The sequence below is a fragment of the Cyanistes caeruleus genome, chromosome 25 (assembly GCF_971803275.1).
Source record: "Cyanistes caeruleus chromosome 25, bCyaCae1.hap1.1, whole genome shotgun sequence".
Lineage (NCBI taxonomy): Eukaryota > Metazoa > Chordata > Aves > Passeriformes > Paridae > Cyanistes > Cyanistes caeruleus.
Window position 1 is genome coordinate 4,729,039 of NC_141725.1, and position 21,345 is coordinate 4,750,383.

At 46.8% G+C, this 21,345-nt stretch overlaps 1 protein-coding gene across 3 annotated transcripts; it reads right to left on the reverse strand.

Moving 5' to 3' along the window:
• Positions 1 to 1,384: 1,384 nt before the first annotated feature.
• Positions 1,385 to 21,330, reverse strand: MAU2 (MAU2 sister chromatid cohesion factor). Of its 3 annotated transcripts, none has more exons than XR_015279125.1 (20): positions 20,890 to 21,324; positions 20,620 to 20,637; positions 20,297 to 20,362; positions 19,346 to 19,441; positions 18,974 to 19,068; positions 18,235 to 18,262; positions 17,655 to 17,810; positions 17,046 to 17,192; positions 14,734 to 14,824; positions 14,358 to 14,461; positions 13,423 to 13,500; positions 12,744 to 12,809; positions 12,421 to 12,504; positions 10,676 to 10,725; positions 10,376 to 10,453; positions 8,814 to 8,925; positions 6,871 to 6,961; positions 4,738 to 4,865; positions 2,996 to 3,870; positions 1,385 to 2,905 (listed from the first exon to the last, which is right to left on the reverse strand). XR_015279125.1 is itself a non-coding variant. In XM_086862488.1 (20 exons), the coding sequence occupies exons 2-20, from the start codon at positions 20,977 to 20,979 to the stop codon at positions 3,796 to 3,798; spliced, it is 1,653 nt and encodes a 550-aa protein (XP_086718614.1). In that variant the 5' UTR covers positions 20,980 to 21,161; positions 21,289 to 21,330; the 3' UTR covers positions 1,385 to 3,795. The 3 variants fall into 3 exon arrangements, 2 of the variants coding, with proteins under 2 accessions (XP_086718614.1, XP_086718613.1); XM_086862488.1 differs by having other exon boundaries at positions 1,385 to 3,870; positions 20,890 to 21,161; positions 21,289 to 21,330; XM_086862487.1 differs by having other exon boundaries at positions 1,385 to 3,870.
• Positions 21,331 to 21,345: the final 15 nt, after the last annotated feature.

Below are 21,345 nucleotides of genomic sequence, written 5' to 3' on the forward strand. Positions count from 1 at the left end.
TTTGAGAATTTTTGGGGAAACTTTTTTTGAATTTTGGGGATTTTTTAGGAAATTTTGGGGATATTTTAGAGGATTTTTTTGGGAATTTTGGGGGGATTTTTGGGGAATTTTTTGGGATTTTTTAGGAATTTTTGGGGGGATATTTTAGAGGATTTTTTTTAGAATTTTGGGGGGATTTTTTGAGAATTTTGGGGAATTTTTTAGGAATTTTTGGGGGATATTTTAGAGGATTTTTTGGGAATTTTGGGGATATTTTAGAGGATTTTTTTGGGAATTTTGGGGATATTTTAGAGGATTTTTTGGGGAATTTTGGGGATATTTTAGAGGATTTTTTTGGGAATTTTGGGGGGATTTTTTGAGAATTTTTGTGGATTTTTTAGGAATTTTTGGGGGATATTTTAGAGGATTTTTTTGGGAATTTTGGGGGAAATTTTTTGAATTTTTGGGGATTTTTTAGGAAATTTTTGGGGAATTTTTTGAGAATTTTTTGGGATTTTTTAGGAATTTTTTGGGGATATTTTAGAGGATTTTTTGGGGAATTTTGGGGAAATTTTTGGGGATTTTTTAGGAATTTTTTGGGGGATATTTTAGAGGATTTTTTTGGGAATTTTGGGAGAAATTTTTTGAGAATCTTTAGGGATTTTTTAGGAATTTTTGGGGGATATTTTAGAGGATTTTTTTTGGAATTTTGGGGGAATTTTTGGGGATTTTTTAGGAATTTTTGGGGGATATTTTAGAGGATTTTTTTTGGAATTTTGGGGGAATTTTTGGGGATTTTTTAGGAATTTTTGGGGGATATTTTAGAGGATTTTTTTGGGAATTTTGGGGGAAATTTTTTGAGAATCTTTAGGGATTTTTTAGGAATTTTTGGGGGATATTTTAGAGGATTTTTTTGGGAATTTTGGGGGAAATTTTTTGAATTTTGGGGGATTTTTTAGGAAATTTTTGGGGAATTTTTTGAGAATTTTTTGGGATTTTTTAGGAATTTTTTGGGGATATTTTAGAGGATTTTTTTGGGAATTCTCCACAATTCCCAGCGTTCCTGGGAAATTCCCACTCTCAGGAACAAGATCCAGAAGGAAATCCCATTTTTTTTCCCCCATATCAACACCAGGAACTGAATTTTTCAGGAGAAATCCCGACTATTCCATGAAAAAACCTGGAAAAAAAAAAAAAACCCTCTACAATTCCCTCCCCAATTTCTAATTCCAAAGATTTTACCATCGTTTCTCCAGAAAATTCCATGATTTGAGGGAAAAAAACCCAAAAAACCTCCAATTCCACCCTGGATTTTCCCGTTTTTCCTCCAAAATTCCAAGGAATTGCAGCTCCTCTTTTCCCAGCTGTGCTCCATGAAATAAAAATAAGGAAAACTCCCAAAAAAAAAAGCTATTAAATAATTTAATATACAATGGTAAAAAGCTCTGTACATCGGCCCCGGGAAGTTCCAGCGGGAATTTCCTCTGGGAATTTGGGAATTCTGGCAGCGGGAAGAGCCCAGGAGGAGCCGGGCCCAGGCTCAGGGATCCCACCTGGAATTCCAAAGGGGATTTTTCCGGATCTTTCAGCGATTTGATGGATTTTTATGGGAGAGCCGAGGTAGAAAAATTGGGAATTTTTTTGGGAATTCTGCTCCTTCCTCGGCGTCTCCCCATGGGGGGTTGGGAAAAGTTCTTTTCCCACAGGAACTGCTGGAGAATTCCCTGGAAAATTCCCTGGGGAATTCCCCAGCGCAGCTCTCCGGGATTGGGATTTTTTCCCAATTTTTCCTGATTTTTTTTTTTTTTTTTTCCAGGTTTTTCCCAACTTTTTTTGGGATTTGGCTGCCCAAAATCCAGGTGGGAACAGCCTGGAATAGTGGAAGTGTCCCTGCCCTGGGATTGGGATCATCCTGAGGTTTTCCCAGGATAAAATTTGGGAATTTCATCCCAAAAATTTCAAGCCAGAGCTGAGTTAGGCCTGAAATTCCAGAATATTTCAGAATATTCCGGAGTTAGAAGGGGGAAAATTTGGATTTCCTGGATGAGATTTGGGAATTTCAGCCGTTCCCAAGCCAGGAAAATTCCAAAGGGAGAAAAAAAAAAAAATTCCAAGGAATTTGTTGCACCCCAGGGGCTTCCAGAGGAATTAAAAACTGGGAATTCGCTTCCCAAAAAACACAAAAACTGGGAAAACTCCCCCGGTTTTCCACGGGGATCAACATTCCTGGACAAAATCCCAAAAAATAAACGGGATTCCAGCAAATCCAGCCCTGGATTTGGGCTGGAAAATCCCCCGGATTTGGGAATTCTTTGGGATTTTTTTCCCCTTTTTTTTATTTTTTTTTGGAGTTCCAACGGCACCCAGGGTTTTCCTGAATCCGAAAAAATTCCGCAAGAAAAATTCCTGATCCTCTCTCCCCCAAAATTCCAGGGATTTCCTGGTCCTTGGGAGTTTTCCAGGAGATTTAGGACTGGGAATTCCATGGAAAAAATAAATCCTGGAAAATCCAGGGAAAATGGGACCAAAAATTTCATCCCTGGAATGAATCCCAAAGGGAAAAATTCAGGAATTTGGGTGGGAAAAAATTCCTTGCTCTGGAAAACGATTTGGGAAAACGATGGGAATTTTATGGGAATTTTAAGGTTTGTTCCCATCCAGGTGGGATTTAAAAATTCCCAAAAATCCCTGGAATTTCCAGGGGTTTGGTTTTTTTCCTCTCTTCAAGAATTGCAGAGTTGTTTTCTCAGGAATCTGAGGAAATTCCAAGTGGGAAAAACAACTCCATCCCACCCCGGGCGCTGCAGGAATCCTGGGAAAAACTTCCAGCTTTTTTTTTTTTGTGGGATTCAACATTCCCAGATTTCTGGGAGAACTCGGTGGAAAAATCCAAAACAAAACCTGGGGGAATTTAACCAAAAAAAACCTGGGAATTTAACAAAAAAAACCCTGGGAATTTAACAAAAAAAACCTGGGAATTTAACAAAAAAAAACCTGGGAATTTAACAAAAAAAACCTGGGAATTTAACAAAAAAAACCTGGGAATTTAACAAAAAAAAACCTGGGAATTTAACAAAAAAAAACCTGGGAATTTAACAAAAAAAAACCTGGGAATTTAACAAAAAAAACCTGGGAATTTAACAAAAAAACCCTGGGAATTTAACAAAAAAAAACCTGGGAATTTAACAAAAAAAACCTGGGAATTTAACAAAACAACGACAACAAAAAAATGGGAATTCAAAAAAAAAAACAACAGGGAATTTAACCCGGAAAAAACCTGGAAAAGGGAATTTTTTGCCGAGGGCAAAGGCTGGAATTTCATCCCAAGCCTCCGGCTCCGGCTGGATCCGGATTTCCTCAGGGATTTGGGAATCCTTAAGGCACGGGGGGCGCCTTCGAGGCTGGAAAAATCTGGGATCAACAGGAAAATTCCCGATTTTTCCCAAATGTTGGGGAGAGCTGCGCCCGCCCGGGGAAATCCCGGAATTTCCTCCTCATCCCCCGCCGGAATTCCCGGCTTTTCCTGGGAATCGCCACCAGGATCAAACCTTGGGATTCACCTGGATATTCCCACCTGGAAAAGCAGCTCCAGAGGTTCTGGAAATTCCTGGAAAATTCCTGGTTTTTCTCTCGTTACCAGAGGGAATTCCGAAGTTTTTCCGGTTTTTTTTTTGTTTCTTTTCCCAAGTTTTTGGCGCTTTTTTGTTTTGTTTTGTTTTTTTCTCTCTTCCTGGGATGTTGTCGGTGGAGATTCTGGAGTTTTCCCGGAGTTTTCCCGGAGTTTTCCATGAATTTTCCGGGAGTTTTTCCGGGAATTCACAGCAGACTGGCCAGGCTGGTGGTGGGGCCGTTCTGGGCCTGGAATTGGACTGGGGGGGGTCCGTCCGTCCACTGTGGGGGGAGAAAAAAAACGGGAAACATTCCCAAAAAATTCCCTCAGGATCGTGGAATTCCCAAAAAAACCATCCCTGCTCCCAGGGATCCCAAATTCCAACCCCACAATCCCGCCGGATTCCGTTTTCCAAGAGGTTTTTGGGGTTTTTTTGGAATTTCAGAACCGAAATTACCTCGGGGAAACTCGATTTTGGGACTGGGAAATTCGATTTGGGGTGGGAAAATCCCATTTTGGGTGGGAAAATCCCATTTTGGGTGGGAAAATCCCATTTTGGGGCATGAAAATCCCATTTTGGGGAAGGAAACTTCCACTTTGGGATAGAAAATCCCATTTTGAGGTGGAAAAATCCCATTTTGGGATAGGAAAATTCCATTTTGGGGCATGAAAATCCCATTTTGGGGAAGGAAACTTCCACTTTGGGATAGAAAATCCCATTTTGAGGTGGAAAAATCCCATTTTTGGGTAGGAAAATCCCATTTTGGGGAGAGAAACTTCCACTTTGGGATAGAAAATCCCATTTTTGGGTGGAAAAATCCCATTTTTGGGTGGAAAAATCCCATTTTGGGCGGGAAAATCCCATTTTGGGGAGGGAAAACCCCATTTTTGGGCGGAAAAATCCCATTTTTGGGCAGAAAAATCCCATTTTGGGCAGGAAAATCCCATTTTTGGACAGGAAAATCCCATTTTTTGGCAGGAAAATCCCATTTTGGGCAGGAAAATCCCATTTTTGGGCAGAAAAATCCCATTTTTTGGCAGGAAAATCCCATTTTTAGGCAGCCAGGAACCCCCAGGAAAGGCAAGCCCCGCTCCCAGCAATCCAGGAATGTTGGGAATTGTGGGAATGTTGGGAATTGTGGCGGTACCGTGATGAGGTTGTGCTCGGGGAGGCTGCAGGCCTCGATGTGATCCTGCAGCAGCTGCTGAGAGAAGTTCTGGTGCATCTGCGCCGCCTCGTGCGCGTCCATGGCGTTCCCACACGCCTTGTTCAGGTCTGGAAAAACGGGAAAATCCCGGGATTGGGATCTGATCCCCCCTTCCCAACGGCCCGAAAATCCCTGGAATTCCTCCCCCACACCAGGGCTGGGATGCAGAGGGATCGGCCCCGAAAATCCAACCCAGGGTTCCTGCTGGGGAGGGAATGAGATCCCAAAATTCCCAAAATTCTCTGGGATTGCAGGGAATGAGATCCCCAAAATTCCCAAAATTCTCTGGGATTGCAGGGAATGAGATCCCCAAAATTCCCAAAATTCTCTGGGATTGGAAGGAATTAAATCCCCAAAATTCCCAAGGATTCCCTGGGATTGGAGAGAATAAAATCCCAAAATTCTCTGGGATTGCAGGGAATGAAATGCCCAAAATTCCCAAGGATTCTCTGGGATTGGAGAGAATAAAATCCCAAAACTCTCTGGGATTGGAAGGAAAGAAATCCCAAAATTCCCAAGGATTCTTTGGGATTGGAGGGAATAAAATCCCAAAATTCTCTGGGATTGGAAGGAATTAAATCCCCAAAATTCCCAAGGATTCTCTGGGATTGAAGAGAATAAAATCCCAAAATTCTCTGGGATTGGAGAGAATGAAATGCCCAAAATTCCCAAGGATTCTCTGGGATTGGAGAGAATAAAATCCCAAAATTCTCTGGGATTGGAGGGAATGAAATCTCCCCAAATTCCCAAGGATTCCCTGGAATGCAAAGGAACAAAATCCCAAGATTCCTAAAGATTCCTTGGGATTGGAGGGAAAGGGATTTTTATGGATGATCCCTGATCCTGAGCTCCCCCTGGAATTCCCACTTTCCATTATTTCCATGGACAATCCCTGATCCCAAATTCCCTCTGGAATTCCCATCCTCATGAGGCTCTTCCCCAGTTTTCCATGGGCAATCCCTGATCCCAAATTCCCTCCGGAATTCCCACTCTCCTGAAGATCTTTCCCCGTTTTCCATGGGCAATCCCTGATCCCAAATTCCCTCTGGAATTCCCACCCTCCTGAAGATCTTTCCCCGTTTTCCATGGGCAATCCCTGATCCTGAGCTCCCCCTGGAATTCCCACTTTCCATTATTTCCATGGACAATCCCTGATCCCAAATTCCCCCTGGAATTCCCACCCTCCGTTATTTTTATGGACAATCCCTGATCCCAAATTCCCCCTGGAATTCCCACTCTCCCGTGGTTCTTCCCCAGTTTTCCATGGACAATCCCTGATCCCAAATTCCCCCTGGAATTCCCACCCTCCCGTGGCTCTTCCCCAGTTTTCCATGGACAATCCCTGATCCTGGGTTCCCCCTGGAATTCCCACTCTCCTGAAGATCTTTCCCAGTTTTCCATGGGCAATCCCTGATCCCGAATTCCCTCTGGAATTCCCACCCTCCCAGAAACTCCCATTTTTCCAGGATGATCCCTGATCCCAAATTCCCCCTGGAGCTGCTCCAGGTTCCCCCTGGAATTCCCATCCTCCGTTTTTTTATGGACAATCCCTGATCCTGAGCTCCCCCTGGAATTCCCACTTTCCATTATTTCCATGGACAATCCCTGATCCTGGGTTCCCCCTGGAATTCCCACTCTCCCGTGGCTCTTCCCCAGTTTTCCATGGACAATCCCTGATCCCAAATTCCCCCTGGAATTCCCACCCTCCCGTGGCTCTTCCCCAGTTTTCCATGGGCAATCCCTGATCCCAAGTTCCCCCTGGAATTGCTCCAGGTTCCCCCTGGAATTCCCATCCTCATGAGGCTGTTCCCCAGTTTTCCATGGACAATCCCTGATCCCGAGTTCCCCTTGGAATTCCCACCCTCCCAGAAACTCCCATTTTTCCAGGATGATCCCTGATCCCCAATTCCCTCTGGAATTCCCACTCTCCTGAAGATCTTCCCCAGTTTTCCATGGGCAATCCCTGATCCCAAATTCCCCCTGGAATTCCCACCCTCCCGTGGTTCTTCCCCAGTTTTCCATGGACAATCCCTGATCCCTGTGTCCCCCGCATTCCCGTTTTCCCGTCGTTACCCCGGAGCAGGGCGGAGGACCAGAGCTGCACGGACATGTCCGGGATCTTGCTGGCCAGCTGCATGGCTGGCACCACCATGTTGTTGCTTTCCTGGGAAAAATCCACAAGGAAAAAAAGGAAAAAAAATTGGGATTTCTGGGAATTTTCTTCCGGATTGACCAGAAAAAGATGGAAAATTCCCGGTGGGAAATGAGGGGATTTGTGATGTTCCGGGAAATTCTAAATTTTGGGATGGTTCAGGAGGGATGGAAATTCCAATTTTGGATGGGTCAGCACAAAAACCACTTGAAAAATTCCGTTATTGCCCCCCAAAATCCTGATTTGCTCCAGGAGTTTATCCAGGATTTATTTTCTGGGATTTTTTCCAGGTTTTTTTCTGGGATTTTCAAGGGGTTTTTTCAGGGATTTTCTCCTGGAGTTTCTCTGGGATTTTTTCTCGGATTTTCACAAGGATTTTCTCCAGGATTTTTTCTGGAATTTTTGGGGGATTTTCTCCGGGATTTTTTCTGTGATCTTCCTGGGATTTTGGGGGGATTTTTCCCGGGATTTGGGAGGGATTTCCTGGGATTTGGGGGGATTCCCTAAGATCTGAGGGGGATTTCCCACAATTTGGGAGGATTTCCCAGGATTTTTGGGGGATTTTCTCCGGGATTTTTTCTGTGATTTTCCCAGGATTTGGGAGGGATTCCCTGAGATTTTGGGGGGTTGGATTTTCCCAGGATTCGTGGGGGATTTCCTGAGATCTGGGGGGGATTTCCCGGGATTTGGAGGGGATTTTCTCTGGGATCTGGGGGGATTCCCTGGGATTTGGGGGGATTTCCCAGGATGTGGGGGGGATTTCCTGAGATTTTAAGGGGATTTCCCAGGATCCGGGGGGGGATTCCCCAGGATGTGGGGGGCATTTTCCGGGATTTGGGGGGATTTTCTCCGGGATCTGGGGGGGGATTCCCTGGGATTTGGGAGGAATTTCTTGGGATTTGTGGGGATTCCCTGAGATCTGGGGGGGATTTCCCGGGATCTGGGGGGGATTTCCCGGGATCGGGGGGAATTTCCCGGGATCTGGGAGGATTATCTCTGGGATATAGGGGGGAATTTCCCGGGATCTGGTGGGGATTCCCTGAGATCTGGGGGGATTTCCCGGGATTCGTGGGGGATTCCCTACGATTTTTGGGGCATTTCCCAGGATCTGGGGGGGATTTCCTGAGATCTGGGGGGGATTTCCCAGGATCTGGGGGGGATTTCCCGGGATCTGGGGGGGATTTCCCAGGATCTGGGGGGGATTTCCCGGGATCTGGGGGGGATTTCCCAGGATCTGGGGGGGATTCCCTGAGATCTGGGGGGGATTTCCCGGGATCTGGGGGGGATTTCCCGGGATCTGGGGGGGGATTTCCCGGGATCTGGGGAGGATTTCCCAGGATCTGGGGGGGATTTCCCAGGATCTGGGGGGGATTTCCCAGGATCTGGGGGGGATTTCCCGGGATCTGGGGGGGATTCCCTGAGACCTGGGGGGGATTTCCCGGGATCTGGGGGGGATTCCCTGGGATTTTAAGGGGATTTCCCAGGATCTGGGGGGGGATTTCCCGGGATCTGGGGGGATTCCCTGAGATCTGGGGAGGATTTCCCAGGATCTGGGGGGGATTTCCCAGGATCTGGGGGGGATTATCTCTGGGATCTGGGGGGGATTTCCCGGGATCTGGGGGGGGATTTCCCGAGATCTGGAGGGGATTCCCTGAGATCTGGGGAGGATTTCCCAGGATCTGGGGGGGATTTCCCAGGATCTGGGGGGGGATTATCTCTGGGATCTGGGGGGAATTTCCCGGGATTTGGGAGGATTATCTCTGGGATCTGGGGGGGATTTCCCGGGATTTGGGAGGATTATCTCTGGGATCTGGGGGAGATTTCCCAGGATTTGGGAGGATTTCCCGGGATTTGTGTGCGGTACCCGGTGGTTGCCCAGCACGTAGAAGATGTGGCCCAGCAGCACGAGCGAGCACGCCGTCAGGCGGTTCAGGTCCTCGGCGTTCGACATCTTCAGCGTCTCCCGCAAAAAACGCCTGGAAAAAAGCGGGAAAAGCGGGATTTGAGGGCTGCCCCGAGCTCCTGGAACAATTCCTGGATGGATCGGAACGGCAGGAGACGGGAAAGGAATTCCGGGATTTGCTCTGGGGGTTGGGCTGGAGCTGCCTCTGCTGGGAAGGAATGGAATCCCGAGATTCCCGAGGATTCCTTGGGATTGCAGGGAATGAGATCCCAAGATTGCCGAAAATTCCTGGGAATGAGATCCCAAGATTGCCGAAAATTCCTGGGAATGAGATCCCAAGATTCCCAAGGATTCCTTGGGATTGCAGGGAATGAGATCCCAAGATTCCCAAGGATTCCTGGGAATGAGATTCCCAAGGGTTCCTTAGGATTGCAGGGAATGAGATCCCAAGATTCCCAAGGATTCCTGGGAATGAGATTCCCAAGGGTTGCTTAGGATTGCAGGGAATGAGATCCCAAGATTCCTGAAAATTCCTGGGAATGAGATCCTGAGATTCCCAAAAATTCCTTGGGATTCCTGGGAATGAGATTCCAAGGATTCCTTGGGATTGCAGGGAATGAGATCCCAAGATTGCCGAAAATTCCTGGGAATGAGATCCCAAGATTCCCAAAAATTCCTTGGGATTGCAGGGAATGAGATCCCAAGATTCCTGTAAATTCCTGGGAATGAGATCCTGAGATTCCCAAAAATTCCTTGGGATTCCTGGGAATGAGATCCCGAGGATTCCTTGGGATGGCAAGGAATAAAATGCCCAAGATTCCCGAGGATTCCTTGGGATGGCAAGGAATAAAATGCCCAAGATTCCCAAGGATTCTGCATGGAACAAGATCCACAAAATCCCAAAGATTTCAAAGGATCGCAGGAAATAAAACCTCAATTTTAAATTCTAAATAAAACTTTGAATAAATTTTAAATGTATTAAATTATAATTATATAGTTACTATATTATATATATTATATTATATTATATTATATTATATTATATTATATTATATTATATTATACTGTATTGTATTATATTACATCATATTACAGTATATTACATTACATTATATTACATCATATTAACATTATATTATACTTATATTGTTTATATTATATTATATTATATTATATTATATTATATTATATTATATTATATTATATTATATTATATTACATTAATAAATTTAAACCTCAATTTTAAATAAATCCCTGGGATTGAAGGGAATAAAGATCCCAAAATTCCCAAGGACTGCAGGGAATAACATTCCCAAGATTCCCAGGGATTGCAGGGAATGATTCCCATGGAAAGAGCCCCACCCCTGGCTCATCCAGGAGAAACCCACAGGGACTGGATGGAAAGGAAACCATTCCCATTCTGATCCCAAAAAAAAGCCAGCCTGAGTTTTCCCGCCTTTTTCCCGCCTTTTTCCCGCCTTTTTCCCGCCTTTTTCCCGCTTTTCCGAGGGGTTTGGACTCACTTGGCCTCGTTGTATCTTCCCTGGAAAAAGGAGAAGAGCCCTCGGATGTAAAACGCGGCGGCCCGGAGGCAGTGGGAACTATGGAAAACATAAAAAAAACCATGGATACCTCAAATCCCACCCAAATTCCCAGGAATTCCACCCCAAAATCCAACTCCCAAGCGAGATATTCCATTTAATCCCCATCCCGAGTTTTTTCCTCGGAATGAAATTGGATTTTTTTTCCCCTGATTTGTTGAAAGTCCTGCTGGAAATCCGTCATTCCCGTCCCGGAATGTTGGGATTTGTTGGAATTCTCACCTCACTGGGAAGTTGTGGTCGGGATTTATCCTTTCCAATAAACTGTAGAGCTGGAAAATGGGAGAGGAAAAGGAATCATCGTGGAAAAAAATCCATTTTCCAAGGAAAAATCAACACCAGACCAGTGAAATTCCACTCAAACCACCCCCAATTTATCCCAGTATTGGGAATTTTAGGCTCATTTTGATCCCCAAAATCAAATTTTATCCCAAAACTCCTCCAATTCCCCAGGATTTCCTGGAAAATAATCATATTCCCACAGAAAACTTGGAGCTGGTTGATCCAATAACGAATTTAATATTGGATTTGATTAATTAAAACAAAAATTTAATAAAAGAATTCACAATTTTTAAGAATCTTTTTTGCTTCCCAAGGGTTTTTCCCAAATTTTGTATGCAGGGAACAAAATTTCTGTGGAGAATCTTCCCAGGGAAAATCCCTGAAGGCTCTGAGAGGGTGAAAATTGGGAATTCCGGGAATAAAACAGCAAAACTCAGGAGAAGATCCCTGGGTTTGGTTATTTCTGTGATTCCCTGTAGCTCCTGAATATGGAAAATTGATGGAAAATGATGGAAAATGATGGAAAATGAAGCCAAGGGGTTGAATGAGAGATGAGAGTTAAACCCCATTCCCATGGGGAGAATTCTGGGAATAATCCAGAACTTTTGGAGTTTTTCCAGCCAATTTCTCAGGAATTCCCACTCCCCTCATGAGGGAGCTGCTGCCAGCAAGGCCCTGAAGGCAAGAATACACAGGAAAAGCCAAATCCCAGGAATTTTCTCCACAGAAAAATGGGATTTCCTATTCCACTCATGACAGAGTTGCTGCCAGCAAGGCCTTGATGGCAAAAATACACAGGAAAAGCCAAATTCCAGGAATTTTCTCCACAGAAAAGTGGGATTTCCCACTCCACTCATGACACAGTTGCTGCCAGCAAGGCCCTGAAGGCAAGAATACCCAGGAAAAGCCAAATTCCAGGAATTTTCTCCACAGAAAAATGGGATTTCCTATTCCCCTCGTGAGAGAGCTGCTGCCAGCAAGGCCTTGATGGCAAAAATACCCAGGAAAAGCCAAATTCCAGGAATTTTCTCCACAGAAAAGTGGGATTTCCCACTCCCCTCATGAAGGAGTTGCTGCCAGCAAGGCCTCAATGGCAAAAATGCCCGGGAAAAGCCAAATCCCAGGAATTTTCTCCACAGAAAAATGGGATTTCCCAGTCCCCTCATGAGGAAGCTGCTGCTAGCAAGGCCCTGAAGGTAAAAATACCCAGGAAAAGCCAAATCCCAGGAATTTTCTCCACAGAAAAGTGGGATTTCCCACTCCCCTCATGACAGAGTTGCTGCCAGCAAGGCCCTGAAGGCAAGAATACACAGGAAAAGCCAAATTCCAGGAATTTTCTCCACAGAAAAGTGGGATTTCCCCCTCCCCTCGTGAAGGAGTTGCTGCCAGCAAGGCCTCGATGGCAAAAATGCCCGGGAAAAGCCAAATCCCAGGAATTTTCTCCACAGAAAAGTGGGATTTCCCACTCCCCTCATGACAGAGTTGCTGCCAGCAAGGCCTCAATGGCAAAAATGCCCGGGAAAAGCCAAATTCCAGGAATTTTCTCCACAGAAAAATGGGATTTCCCAGTCCCCTCATGAGGAAGCTGCTGCCAGCAAGGCCCTGAAGGTAAAAATACCCAGGAAAAGCCAAATCCCAGGAATTTTCCCCACAGAAAAGCAGGATTTGGGGAGCCCCCAGCTCACCTCCTGGTGCCGATTCCCTTCCCGGATGTAGACGCTGGCCAGGTTGGTGACAATAAATGCCCACAGCTCCTGGTGGGTTGTGAGCTGGAAAGGAGAAAATTCCCAAATATTTCAGTCTTTCCCTCAAAATTTGTTCATTCCCAGAAAAAAATCCTGGCTAAAAACCCCTGTATTGATATTTTGGTGTTAGAAATCCCCCCATGATCCATGGAAAATCATTGATAAATAATGGAATTAAGGGAGATTTCCCTTCCAAATTCACATTGCCATCCTCAAGGCCCATTCCCAAGTTTCCAGAAGAAAATTTGGGAATAAAATCTCACCCTCAGTGCTGTAGTGAATTGTGCTTCTGCATTATCCATGCAGTTGACAGAGATGCAGTAGAGACCCTGGAAAAGAAAGGGTATTTTTGGGAATGCAGCCCAAAACATGCCCAAATCCATGGAAATATTGGGATAGCAGCGGGAAAAAGGGACCAACAAGTCTCAGGTGTGGGGAAAACAAGGAATTTCTACAAAATGTCCTTTAAAACATATTACTCATGGAAAACAAAGCTTAATTTAGCCAAAAAACCTTTCTTAAAATCATGGAAAACTCAGTATTCCCTACAAAAACTCAGTATTCCCTACAAAAACTCTTCCACAATTCCCACAAAAAGCCTTCTCCAGCGGGCACAGTGGAAATCCCTGGATTTCCCTTTTTCCAGCTGATTCCTCCAAAATTCCCACTCCCTTCATGAAGGAGCTGCTGCCAGACAAGTCCTTGATGGCAAAAATACCCAGGAAAAGTCAAATCCCAGGAATTTTCTCCTCAGAAAAGTGGGATTTGCTGGAACAACTTGGGATAGTGGGAAGTACCCCCTACCCACCCAAACCATCCTGGAATTCTTTTTCCCAAGGGTTTTAAGCCTGGAATGAGCCTCCCCAGCCATGGATGATGCAGATCCGGTCATTCCCAGGGAATTTCCCTCCGGAATTCCCAGGTTTCATCCCAAGAACTCACCAGGAGCGTGTGCAGCTGGGCAGCGTGGTTGGAAAAGAGCCTGGGAGACTGCTGGCACAGCTGGCAGACCTGGGAAATCTGGGAAAGAACGAAATTCCCGATTTTTGGCATTTTTTCCCCCACCGTTTTCTGCTCTAAATCCCTCTCCTTGCGCTCCTCTTGGATCCAGGGATTGGCTCCTGGATCTCGAATCCGGGATAAAAGGGGAGGCTGGGTGTGATTCCAGCACAGGAGAAGGGATTTCCTGGCATTCCTCCCACATTCCAGCTGGTTTGGAATGGTTTCCTCCACCCCCTGGAATTCACAGCCACGGATCCCTCCTGAAATGCTCCGGATTTTCCAGGAAAAGTGGGATAAAGCCTTCCAAAATCTGGGATTGGGATGAGCAGAAGGAGGAGGAGGATGAATCTCTCCCCATTCCCAGCACATTCCCAGTAAAGCTGCCAGCAAGGATTGGATGATGCAGTCCCAGGATGGATTCCCAGGATTTTAAAATGATTGGAAAAATGGAAAAAAAAAAGTCCAGGTTCCTCTGGAACAACACAGCCAGGAAAGAGAAGGAAAAGCAGGAATGTTAAAAACTGGGAAACACCTGGACAAGGCAGGAACTTGAAGAGGAAGGAGCCACCCTGGAATGGATGGAATGGGAAAAAAACCAGCCTGGAATTCCCACCAGGAAGGTGTCAATCGAATCAATTATTGATTATTCCATGATCAATTCCAAACTGTCCTTAAATAAATATTTAAGAGGAGCCAATCCCACATTTTCCATGTCCTGAGCACCACCAAGCCTGGCTGTATCCACGAATAACCCAGCAGGAATTCCCACCTGAGCCCAAACCTGCAATTCCCACATTATAAAAGCTGTTCCTGCAGAATATTCCCATTTTTTGAGAGCCATTCCCGGGCAGGAAACGCTGGAATTCCCACGTTACCTCCTGCAGGGCTGTGGCTTTGTGTCCCGTCACCAGCCTGCACATGATGATGTGTTCCAACAAAATCACTTGGAATGAGGACAGGATGGGGCTGCAGTCCAGCACTGGGAAAGGAGCAGGAAGAATTCCATCAGGGATTTAAGGAATGTTTCAAATCCCACAAAATAAAAAAAAATACCAACCCCAAAAAGATGATTTTTTTTTGTACTCCAAAGTCACCACCCGGCCTTAAAATCAGGTTTTTAATCTTAGTTTTAGTCTTAGGCTGACCCAGCAGCTCAACAAAGCTGAGGGATGGGTTTAAATGAGGAATAAATCATGGGATTTTCCTGGATTTCCCTGGAATCCAGCTGAATTCCGACCCCTTTTTCCTTACTTTTGAGCTTCTCCAGCTGCATGAGGGCTTTGTCCGTGTATTTCTGAGCCTTCTCCAGGTACCCTGCCTGCATGGAATGCATCACTGTCACCTGCAGGGAAGCACAGCACGGATTATCCACCTCGGGAATTCCCCCGGCATGGAATTCCCACAGGAACTTCCCTGGGAAGTTCTGGAGCATCCCAGGATGGTGGCAGGTGGGATTGAGAGGGTGGGAATTGATGATTCTTAAGCTCTTTCACATCTCCAACCGTTCCACGAATCCTAAAATTTATCTGTGCGGAGAGGGAAGGGCTGGGAATTCACAGAATTCCTCAAATCCCAGATTTTTAATATCATTAACGCTGGAATCATCTCCAAGAAATGGAACAAAAATCCTTCAGCGATTCCAAGTCTAGCTCCCTTCATGTTAAGAAAATTAAGCTAAAGTGGCCTGATTTGTATAAATAACTCCATTGCCATCTGACTCAGGTCCTAATTAATAAATCAATTAATTATTTATTCCTTAATTCCCATTTACAGCCTGGAATCTCCTCACACATCGAGCACCTCCCTCAGAATCACCCCACAGACGCTGAGGGAAAAACAGCATAAAGCAGCTCAGAAAATTAAGCCAAAATAGCTTTCCTTTGCACAAATACCTCCATTTGAACTTGACTGGGGCATTAATTAATAAATTAATTAATAATTGGTTAATCAGTCCCCATTTCCAGCCTGGAATCTCCTCACACCCCGAGCAGCCCCCTCAGCATTGCCACACACACACTGAGGGAAAAATAGCATAAAGGAGCTGAGAAAAATAAGCCAAATTGTACAAATACCTCCATTTTCACTTGATTGTGGTAATAATTAATCAATTAATTCATTATTTACTCATTAATTCCCATTTCCAGCCTGGAATCTCCTCACACATCGAGCAGCCCCCTCAGCATCACCCCACACACACTGAGGGAAAACCAGCAGGAAGCAGCTCAGAAAATAAAGCCAAAGTAGCTTTCCTTTGCACAAATACCTCCATTTTCACTTGACTAGGGCAGTGATTAATAAATTAATTCATTATTTATTCCTTAATTCCCATTTCCAGCCTGGAATCCCCTCACACATCGAGCGGCCCCCTCAGCATCACCCCACACACACTGAGGGAAAACCAGCAGCAAGCAGCTGAGAAAATGAAGCCAAATTGCACAAATACCTCCATTTTCACTTTACTAGGGCAGTGATTAATAAATTAATTCATTATTTATTCATTAATTCCCATTTCCAGCCTGGAATCTCCTCACACATCGAGCGGCCCCCTCAGCACCACCCCACACACGCTGAGGGAAAACCAGCAGCAAGCAGCTGAGAAAATGAAGCCAAATTGCACAAATACCTCCATTTTCACTTGACTGGGGCATTGATTAATGAATTAATTAATAATCAGTTAATCAGCCCCCATTTCCAGCCTGGAATCTCCTCACACCCCGAGCAGCCCCCTCAGCATCACCCCACACACACTGAGGGAAAACCAGCAGCAAGCAGCTGAGAAAATTAAGCCAAATTGCACAAATACCTCCATTTTCACTTGACTAGGGCAGTGATTAATAAATAAATTAATTATTTATTCATTAATTCCCATTTCCAGCCTGGAATCTCCTCACACATCGAGCGGCCCCCTCAGCATCACCCCACACACACTGAGGGAAAACCAGCAGCAAGCAGCTGAGAAAATGAAGCCAAACTGCACAAATACCTCCATTTTCACTTGACTAGGGCAGTGATTAATAAATTAATTCATTATTTATTCATTAATTCCCATTTCCAGCCTGGAATCTCCTCACACATCGAGCGGCCCCCTCAGCATCACCCCACACACACTGAGGGAAAACTAGCAGGAAGCAGCTGAGAAAATTAAGCCAAATTGCACAAATACCTCCATTTTCACTTGACTAGGGCAGTGATTAATAAATTAATTCATTATTTATTCATTAATTCCCATTTCCAGCCTGGAATCTCCTCACACCCCGAGCAGCCCCCTCAGCATCACCCCACAGAAGCAGCTCAGAAAATAAAGCCAAAGTAGCTTTCCTTTGCACAAATACCTCCATTTTCACTTGACTAGGGCAGTGATTAATAAATTAATTCATTATTTATTCATTAATTCCCATTTCCAGCCTGGAATCTCCTCACACATCGAGCGGCCCCCTCAGCACCACCCCACACACGCTGAGGGAAAACCAGCAGCAAGCAGCTCCCAAACCCCTCCCCGCTGGCTCAGAACCACCCCGTGACCCCTCATTAATTAGCAATTAGCGCTAACGAGGAGCTCTCACCAGGTAGACCAGCACACACATGTGCTCCTTGGGCAGCCAGTGGAAGAGGTCGGCGGGGTTGCTGGGCAGGATCTCGTCGTCGTGCAGGGTGGAGATGGTCTGGATGCACTGCTGCAGCTGCTTCAGGCACGGCTTCACGCTCTTCACCTGCCCCGGGGGACAATTCCCAGCGGGAATTCCTCACATTCCCGCCGCTGGAATGCTCTGGAGAAGGGGAACTTCCCAAGGGGGGGTGGTAATTCCCGGATTTAGGGGGTTTGGTTTGGAGGTTTGGGGTGGTTCAGCACCGATGAGCTCGGTGCTTCACGGTGAACAGCAAGAGATGCTCAAAATATTCCCAAAAGTCTCCACAAAAATTCCCGTTATCCCCTCCAACACCCCATGGAATCAACAGAGACCACCATGGATATCAAAACACCACGGACAACACCCCCAAATTAACATAATCTCCTTACTCTTCACTTAATTTGGTTCTAAAACCAACAAAAATTCACTTCTGTGATTAAAAAAAAAAAATCCCCTCGGGGCCGGTTATTTTTTTGGGGGGAAAAATTCCCAAAAAAATAAAAATTCCTCTCCCAAATTCCCAGCGTGGAACGTGGCACGTACCTGGCCGGCATCCAGGTAATGTGTGACCTGCAGGACCAGGAAGAAGACTCGGAGGGATTCCTTCTGGATGGGATTGCCCTGCCAGTTCTCCACGATCTGCCCGCACAGCGTCAGCAGCGGGTGAACCTCCTGCAGCTTCCTCTCCATCAGCAGCAGCTGCAATTCCCAAGGGAAAATCCCGGTTTTTTTTCCCCCCAGGATAAACACTCAGGGAAGGAGTTTCCCCCTGGATAAACGTGGCTGCTTCACCCCTGGAATTGCCCAAAGGTAGGTTGGAGCAGACTGGGATAGAGGAAGGCGCGTCGCTGGTTTTTTCCAAGGTAATTCCGTGGATTCTCTAATTCCAGGAATTAGGATTGGGATGTTCAGCTGATTTCACCTCACCAGCTTTTCCCTCCCTCAAAAGCTCCAGGGAAAATTTGCAATGATCCTTTTATTTTTCCCAGGAAAAAAAAAACGAGGGAAAAAAACTGAATTTATCCATAAGAATCCTGCTTATCCTGCCCCCCCCGCTAAAAAAATCCTTTGGAATTTAGAATGAAACGGGAAATCATTTATTTAAAAACATCTTCCAACTCACCATCCCCTTGCTGAGCAGGAAAAGGGCTCTGGAATGAAAGAAAACAAAGTGAAATTCCAGAAGAAATTACTCCATCTCCCCCCTCCAAAACAAAAACCACTAGGAAAAAAATAAAAATCTGCCTTTTTCCCCCTAAAAACAGGGGAAAATGAGAATGAAGGGATCTGATAGAGGAACTCCCAGGAAAATCAAGGAGGAAATTCCAGAGAATTCAGGGAGGAAATTCCAGAGAATTCTGGGAGGAAATCCCAGGAATTCCAGCAGGAAATCCCAGGGGACTCAAGGAAGAAATTCTAGGGAATTCAGGCAGGAAATCCTAGGGAATTCAGGGAGGAAATTCCAGGAATTCCATCAGGAAATCTCAGGGAATTCAAGGAATAAATTCTAGGGAATTCAGGCAGGAAATCCAAGGGAATTCAAGGATGACATCACAGAGAATTCAGACAGGAAATGGCAGGAATTTGGCTGGGAAATCCAGGGAATTCAGGGATGAAACCCCAGGGAATTCAGGGATGAAACCCCAGGGAATTCAGGGATGAAACTCCAGGGAATTCAAGGATGAAACCCCAGGGAATTCAGGGATGAAACTCCAGGGAATTCAGGGATGAAACCCCAGGGAATTCAGGCAGGAAATCCCAGTGAACTCAGGCAGGAAACCCCAGGGAATTCAGGGATGAAATCCCAGGAATTCAAGCAGGAAATGGCAGGGATTTGGCTGGGAAATCCCGGGAATCAGCACCTGGTGTACTCGGAGCCCACCACGCGGGCATACTCAGCCCCCACGCCCAGCAGGTCGCAGGCCGACACCAAATCCTTCTCCAGGGTGTGGAGTTGCTGAAACAGGAAAATAAAAACGCCATAAAAACTCAGGATTTGCTCCATGAATCCCAAGAAAACGCCATTAACCCCTGGATTTGCAAATCCCTGCTCCTCAAAGGGGTTTTAAATCTGTTTTCCAAAGGAATCTGCAGCGTTAAAAAGCAAAACGGCGTCAGATAACAGCGATTTTTTTAGGGAATAACAGAACAAAAAGCTTCCACGCTGCTTTTAACGGGAATACAGGGTTTTTCCAAGGTTTTTTTCCCAAGGAATTGCCACTCCAAGGACTCACAGCCAGCTGGAAGAGCAGCCTGCAATGCCAGTAGGGAGTTTGCTGGGAGATCTGGATGGCTTTGCGCAGCAGGGGCTTGGCCGTGTCCACGGAATTCTGCAACACAAACACCCCCAGTCAACGGAAATCCGGGATCCTGGAACTCCACAGCCTTGGAATTCCTGGGATAATCCCCCTCTGGGGAAGGTTGGGAATGAGGGATCAAACAGGAGAAGTTTGGGGCTGCTCCGTCCTTGGAATGCCTGAGGTAGGGTTGGATGGGATTGGAGGAATCTGGGATTTTGGGATAGCGTCCAGAATTGGGATTGGATGGGATTTAACGTTTCTAATCCAAACCATTCCAGGGTATTTGGATTCAAAATCCCAAGAAATGATTTTGAAGGAAATCAGCCCAACGGCAAAACACAAAATTTGGGATGATCCAAATGGGGCTTCCCAAGGAAGGAGCCTAAAATACGGAAAGGAAGACCTTGGAGAAGGATTGGAGGGACAGGACACAGGGAATGCATTCCCAGATGGGATTTTGGGATGGAATTCCTCCCTGGCAGGGTGGGACGGGGCTGGGACAGAATTCCCAGAGCAGCTGGGGCTGCCCCAACCCTGGAATTGTCCAGGTTGGAGCAACCTGGGAGAGGGGAAGGTGCCCTCCCCATGGAACTGGATGATCCTTCATGTCCTTTCCAACCCAAATCCTTCCAGGATTCCAAATTCCTGAGGAAAATCCTGGATTTTCCTCCCCTAAAATCAGAATTTCTTTACCGAGGACTAAAAAATGTCTTTGACCAAGCAAAATCCTTTTGCAATGGGAAACTCTTCTCGCAATTCCAGCAAAAACTTCCTCAGTTAGGATGGGAAAAAGCCTCTCATCCCAGAAATGTGATTTTTCACGGGAATATCTAGTTCCAAACCCAAATTCAAGGGGCACAGAGGGGTTTTTGGGGTTTCTCTCACCTCCTGGCAGTAGAGCTCCGACAGCAAACTGGCTGCCTCAAACTTCACATCCTCAAACTGGGGGATCTGGCACCGGGGTTAAGGAAACAACAAAATCCAGATGGGAAACAGCAGCAAAACCTCCAAAAACCCTCAGGAAAACCAGGCTGGATGGGATCTAAGGTCCCTTCCAACCTAAACTCCGTGCTTTTGTGAAAGCAGTGACGAAGTGGATTAAAAACCCCCACTCCATTCCCCCAGCCCAGGTCCTTGAAGGCGTTTTGGGAGTTTCCTTGGAGGTGTTCCGAGCTTGGAGCCCTGACTGGATCCCGGGAAAAGGATACCTGCTGGGATATCAGCCACTGCAAGAGAACACAGCGGGTTGTGTTGGCACTAGAACCCACCAGCACCGCCCTGCTGCCCTCCCACTGCCCCCTTTCCCTGCTCCCCATCTTTCCCAGCCGCCAGCACCCCCTCGGCCGCCCCTTCCCCTGTTTTGTACCTTCTCCAAGTGCCCACGGCCCCGTTCCCACCACTGCCAACCCTTTCCCCACGGCCTGGCCCCCGGCCCTTCCCCGTTCCCCAGCCCACCGCAGCCGCCCTGTCCCGCTCACCGCCTTCTCCAGGTGCCCGCGGGCCTGGTCGCCGTTGCGGGTGTGGTGATAGAGGACGGAGCCGAGCTGGAGGTGCGTGCGGGCCTCCATGCGGGCCGGGGGCTTGCGGGGCAGCACGGCCTGCAGGCAGTGCACGCACAGCCGTACCTTGGGCGGGCTGGACGTGCGGAAATGCTCGGCCAGGCCCAGCAGCGCCAGGTACCACGACTCGCCCGCGGCCGCGCCGCCGCCCGATCCCGAGCCCGGCGCAGGCCCGGCTGCGCCGCCGCCGCCTCCGGCACCTCCGCCGCCGCCTCCGGCACCACCCGCGGCTCCCGCCGCCTCCCCGGAGCCGCTCCCGCCGCCTCCCGCCGGCTGCGGCGGCTGCTGAGGCGGCGGCGGCTGCTGAGGGGCCGCCGCGCCCGCCGCCACCGCCGCCATCTTGGGGCCGCCGACAACACCGCCGCGGGGCGCCGG

Bases quoted from the DNA above. Each gene is read 5' to 3' on its own strand.
- MAU2 (XM_086862487.1), bottom strand. From the start codon at position 21,309: ATGGCGGCGGTGGCGGCGGGCGCGGCGGCCCCTCAGCAGCCGCCGCCG. The intron at 18,263-18,973 runs GTGCTGATTCCC...CTTTCATTCCAG, and splicing joins GTGGGCTCCGAGTACACCAG to AGCCCTTTTCCTGCTCAGCA. The intron at 3,871-4,737 runs GTACCGCCACAA...CTCCCCCCACAG, and splicing joins CCGAGCACAACCTCATCACG to TGGACGGACGGACCCCCCCC.